Source organism: Zingiber officinale, chromosome 8A (assembly GCF_018446385.1).
Source record: "Zingiber officinale cultivar Zhangliang chromosome 8A, Zo_v1.1, whole genome shotgun sequence".
NCBI classification, from domain to species: domain Eukaryota; kingdom Viridiplantae; phylum Streptophyta; class Magnoliopsida; order Zingiberales; family Zingiberaceae; genus Zingiber; species Zingiber officinale.
The window spans coordinates 35203750-35208259 of NC_056000.1; the positions used below are offsets into that span (position 1 = coordinate 35203750).

The 4510-nt window shown below is 48.3% G+C and overlaps 1 protein-coding gene across 1 annotated transcript; it reads right to left on the reverse strand.

Moving 5' to 3' along the window:
- Positions 1-2313: 2313 nt before the first annotated feature.
- LOC122011777 (aspartic proteinase nepenthesin-1-like) lies at positions 2314-3708 on the reverse strand. The gene has a single exon (XM_042568154.1). It carries the CDS (start codon positions 3702-3704, stop codon positions 2403-2405), a length of 1302 nt encoding a protein of 433 aa, XP_042424088.1. The 5' UTR covers positions 3705-3708; the 3' UTR covers positions 2314-2402.
- Positions 3709-4510: the final 802 nt, after the last annotated feature.

A 4510-nucleotide genomic window follows, 5' to 3' on the forward strand; every position in this document is an offset into this window, starting at 1 on the left:
CGATCCGTGGATCGATCCAGGCGTTTTTCCAGAGCACAGAGGCGCTCTGGATCGATCCGTGGATCGATCCAAAGCCTCCCCGATCGATTGGGAATATTCGAATCGATCGGGATCCGACCGTTGGCGTCGATAAAGGCCGCAGGCGTTCATTTCCTTCGGCATCTCTTCACCGTTTCATCTCAGATCTTCGCCAGCTCCTCCACAGCACTCTCAAAGCTCGTGATCGCCAGTTCTTGAAGGTTCTTGGAAGCTCTCCGAGTCAAGAGGCGGATCAAAAGCAAGAAGAGAAGCTAGGGTTAGGGTTTTCTGCATTCATTGTAAGCTTTGTGCTTGTATTTTGTTTCCCTTTCCTTCTTCTTGTACCGAGAGTCTTGTAGGGCTTCTCCGCCCTCGGTAGTTACCGAAAAGGAGTGTTTCATAGTGGAGGGTGCGTGCGTGGTGTGGATCCTTGGATTAGTCACCTCCTTTGGAGGTGGATACCAAGTAAAATCTTAGTGTTAGCGTGGTTGTACGTGTTTCTGTATTTTCCGCTGCATATTCTTGAAGAAACAAGCAACGCCAAGCACCGAGCGAACGCGACGAGCTATTCCCCCCCCCCCCCCCCTCTAGCTACTTTTGGTCCTAACACCATGTACGCTTATAACTCACACTTGGGCAACAGTCTGAAAGACGCGTGAGTCATGCATGCTTATATAACTTATGGCTGGGATGAGAGTCTGGGAAAGTCGACCAAATGGTCGTTAGGGCACGTAAGCCATGTACGCTTATAACTCACCACTGAGATAAGAGTCTGGGATAGACGACCAGATGGTCGTTGGGCAGAGGACAACGTAGAACCGAGAGAACCGAGTAGACAGACGAGCCGATGAGAGGGTAGAGATGTTGATGGCGGAAAGACTTCGAGCTAAAAGTCAAGAGGCCCTGTCACTGGAAGAGCCTGCGGAGAGTGAAAGAGAGAAGGAGAGGTTATAACGAAGATCGAGCTGCCCTAGTTGTCCACTCTGATGCTCAAGTCAGTATCCGATGATGCCAAGAATAAAGAAGATGAACAATGCAGAGCATAATGAAGATAAGTATATGTAGTAAGGAGTCTCCTCCCTCCCTCTTCCTTCCCCTTCCTTTTTAGGCAGGGCTATTTATAGAAGAGGCATGTCAAGATAAAAGATATTAGAGGGTCATGATACCCTTGTCTAGATATCAGAGGGTCATGTTCAGACAAAGATGTTAGAAGGTTATGTAACCCTTGTCTAGGTGTCAATAAATGAGACAAAGGGATTGATGGGCTCAGTGGTCTACTCTGCTATACTCTACTAAACAGATTGGTCGGTTCGACTAAGAAGACTGGTCGGCTCGACTCGGCCAAGAAGACTGGCTAGCTCGACCAAGTCAGAAAGACTGGCGGGTTAGATGCTCTACTCTGCTAGGAAGACTGGTTGGCTTGATCAGGACAGGAAGACTGGTGGATCGGATGCTCTGCTTTGCCAGTAAGATTGTTTAACTCGACCATGCTAGGAAGATTGGTAGGTCGGATGCTCTGCTATGCCAAGAAGACTAGTCGGCTTGACCAAGCTAGGAAGACTAGCTAGCAGGTCGGATGCTCTGCTTTGTCAGGAAGACTGGTTGACTCGACCAGGCCAGAAGACTAGCGGATCAGATACTCTGCTTTGCCAAGAACATTGATCAGTCAACTTGGCCTTGGAATACTGGCGGGTCAGATGCTCTACTCTGTCATGAAGACTAGTTGGCTTGACCAGACCAGGAAGAATGGCGGATCGAATGCTCTCCTCTGTCAAAAGACTTGTTGGCTCGACCAGGCTAGGAAGACTGGCGGTCGGATGCTCTGCTCTATCAGGAAAACTAGTCAGTCAACTTGATCCTGGAATACTGTCGGTCGGCTCTGGAATACTAATGGTTGGTTCTGATTTGGATCAGCCTTAAAATATTGTCATCGATTCTGGAATACTACCAGTCAGCACTGATCTTAATCGGCTCTAGAATACTATCAATCGGTTCTGATCTAGTTCAGTCCTTGAATACTGTCGATCTGACTCGAGATGATTATTGACTTCGTGACTTTGATCCAACTCAATATATCATTTTAACCTTCTGTGTCAGTTTTAATACTCCCCGTATCATCAACATTATAAATATTTTCGCTTTAATAACTATGAACAATAATAACTAAAAAACGACTTTTATCATGGAATAACATAACATGTTACAATTAACATAACATAACATATAACTTGGAATATCATAATATAATATAATTAGTATCTTATATACTTGTATTTTAATGGTATATATTTTACAATTAACATAACATTTGTTTTATTCAAGAAAACACGCATTACGTTAAACTGCCATGCAAAGCTACTTAAAATTACAGACATGCACTCTTGTCAGAGTTGGTTGCAGTTCGCCGGAACGAAGGAGAGCACGTTGGCTTCCAGATCGAAGAGGATGTGCATGTCTTGCTGCTGGTAGTTGCCGAAGATCGAGAACGAGAAGCTCTGCGTACCGACGATTACCGAGCACAGCAACCCTAACTCGTCGTGGTACGCCATGTACTTGTCCCTTGGAAACCTCATGTCGGCGCCCTGGAAGTGGAACACCAGCTCCGGCATCGGCGGAAGCGAGCTCGCTCCATGAAACGAGAAGCAGAGATCGATGCCCAGATCCTGTATCACTTCCGGCAACTCCGCTGCCGGCTTCCGCACTTGCTTGATTATCTCCTCCCTAAGTATGTCGTACCCGGCCTGGTTCAGTAACGTGAGAAAGGTGCCGGAGTCGATGATGGTCCCGCCGGAGCCATCGTGTTTCAGCTGGAAGACGGACTCAGGAATCGGAAGCCGAGTGCCTCCGAGCGAGATCCCGAGCAAGGAGAGATAGTAGAAGGTGGAAAAGTAGGTAAGCGGGCTGGAGATCAACGGCGTGCTTCCAATTAAGGCTCCTCTGTTTCCTCCCAGGCTCGCCGTGGAACCCAAGAAGAGATGGCTGGCGGCGGAGCTGTCTAAAGGGGTGAGACAGTACGAGAACTTGCGAGGGTTCAGCTGCGACGGCAACGAGAGCGGGCCTCGGCCCATGCCGACGATGCCGGTGGAGTTCGATAACGAGCCGTTGTTCTGAAACCCGCATCCGAACGTGACGCCGGCGATCGACGATCCGTCGCCAAAAATGAATGTCTCCGTCCCGAGGAAGCCTGTGCTCTCGGTGCCGTCCCCGTAGGAGGCCAAGTAGAGGCACCGGTCTCCTCCGCAACCGATGTCAGTTAAGCTTCGGTTGCTGCAGAAAGGGCTGGAACAGGGCACCGGCGAGAAGGTGTAGGACTTGGAGGGGTCGTAGTAGGGGCTCGGCTGCGAGAGGCAATCGAGGCAGGGGACACACTGCGTCCAAATGAGGTCGCTTCCGGTGTCGAGGATGGCCGTGGCAGGAAGCACCGGCGAACCGATGCCGAAGTCTATGACGTACTCGGTATCACCTGCGTAGTCGACGACTGCCACGACGGTGCTCGGCGAGCTCCACTTTCCCTCGAAGGCCTGCCTCCGAGAGTGGCTCCGGCGGGCGGCGCGACGGAATCGCTCCGCCGAGGTGAGTTGAGCGGCCGAGTCGACATGGGTGAGGCTGAGGCGAGACCCTTCGACGTGAGGGTCGAGGAAGAGAAGCACGACAAAGGCGACGAAGAAGAAGAGCACGTTAGCCATGGCCGCTTCGATCGATGCCAGCAAGGAGATCGACGTCTGTCTACTATATAGAGTTTTGGATCGATCGATAGCCATGCGAAGAAAAGATCAACTGGCCGCCGATGGAGTTGACAACTCGGGAGAACTTAACTGGTGAATGAAGATTAGTGCAGTTGTTGACCTCGTAAGAGTGTCGATTACTTCTAGTAAACGCAGTTTGAATGATCGTAAGCATGAAGGGCCGTCTGGGGATTTATTAGACTTGGGAGTAGGCGAAAGACTTGGTCTAATGTATGTATTGTGGATCCTGCTGTTGAATGAGTAAAGGCAAGTGGGTTTATACATAGGTAATTTACTAATTAAAGCATGTAGTCAATGTTCTTAAAGCATCTATATCAATTTTTATATTACTATATCTAAAATTTAGGATAAATAATCCATTTTATTAAATTTAGATAATTATTTTTCACTACACATGTAAAATACCAAAAAAAGGTGAATAACTATAAGGGAATTTTTCAAAATTTTTAGAAATTTTTCAAAAAATTTTCAGAGCCCGTATGGACGAGTTTACGGGGATAAAATTGAGGCCACGGAAAAGCTTGTTTAGACTATCCCATTTTAACGAGAAAAAGTTTTGTTTTCTTTTGTTTTTCTTTTTTTTTTCTTTTATTTTCTTTCTTCTCCCATCGCCGTTTTCTTTTCCGCGACCCGCGGCTCGCGCCTCACCCTCCGTTCGTTTCTCCTTCTCTTCCCAACTGACGGGCCGTCGCCGCCGCCGCTCGCATCGGTTTCGTTCTCCCCTACGCGTACAAAGCCTCTACAGA

What these genes read in the sequence shown, in the direction of transcription:
- LOC122011777 (XM_042568154.1), bottom strand. Translation starts at nt 3,704, where the DNA reads ATGGCTAACGTGCTCTTCTTCTTCGTCGCCTTTGTCGTGCTTCTCTTC.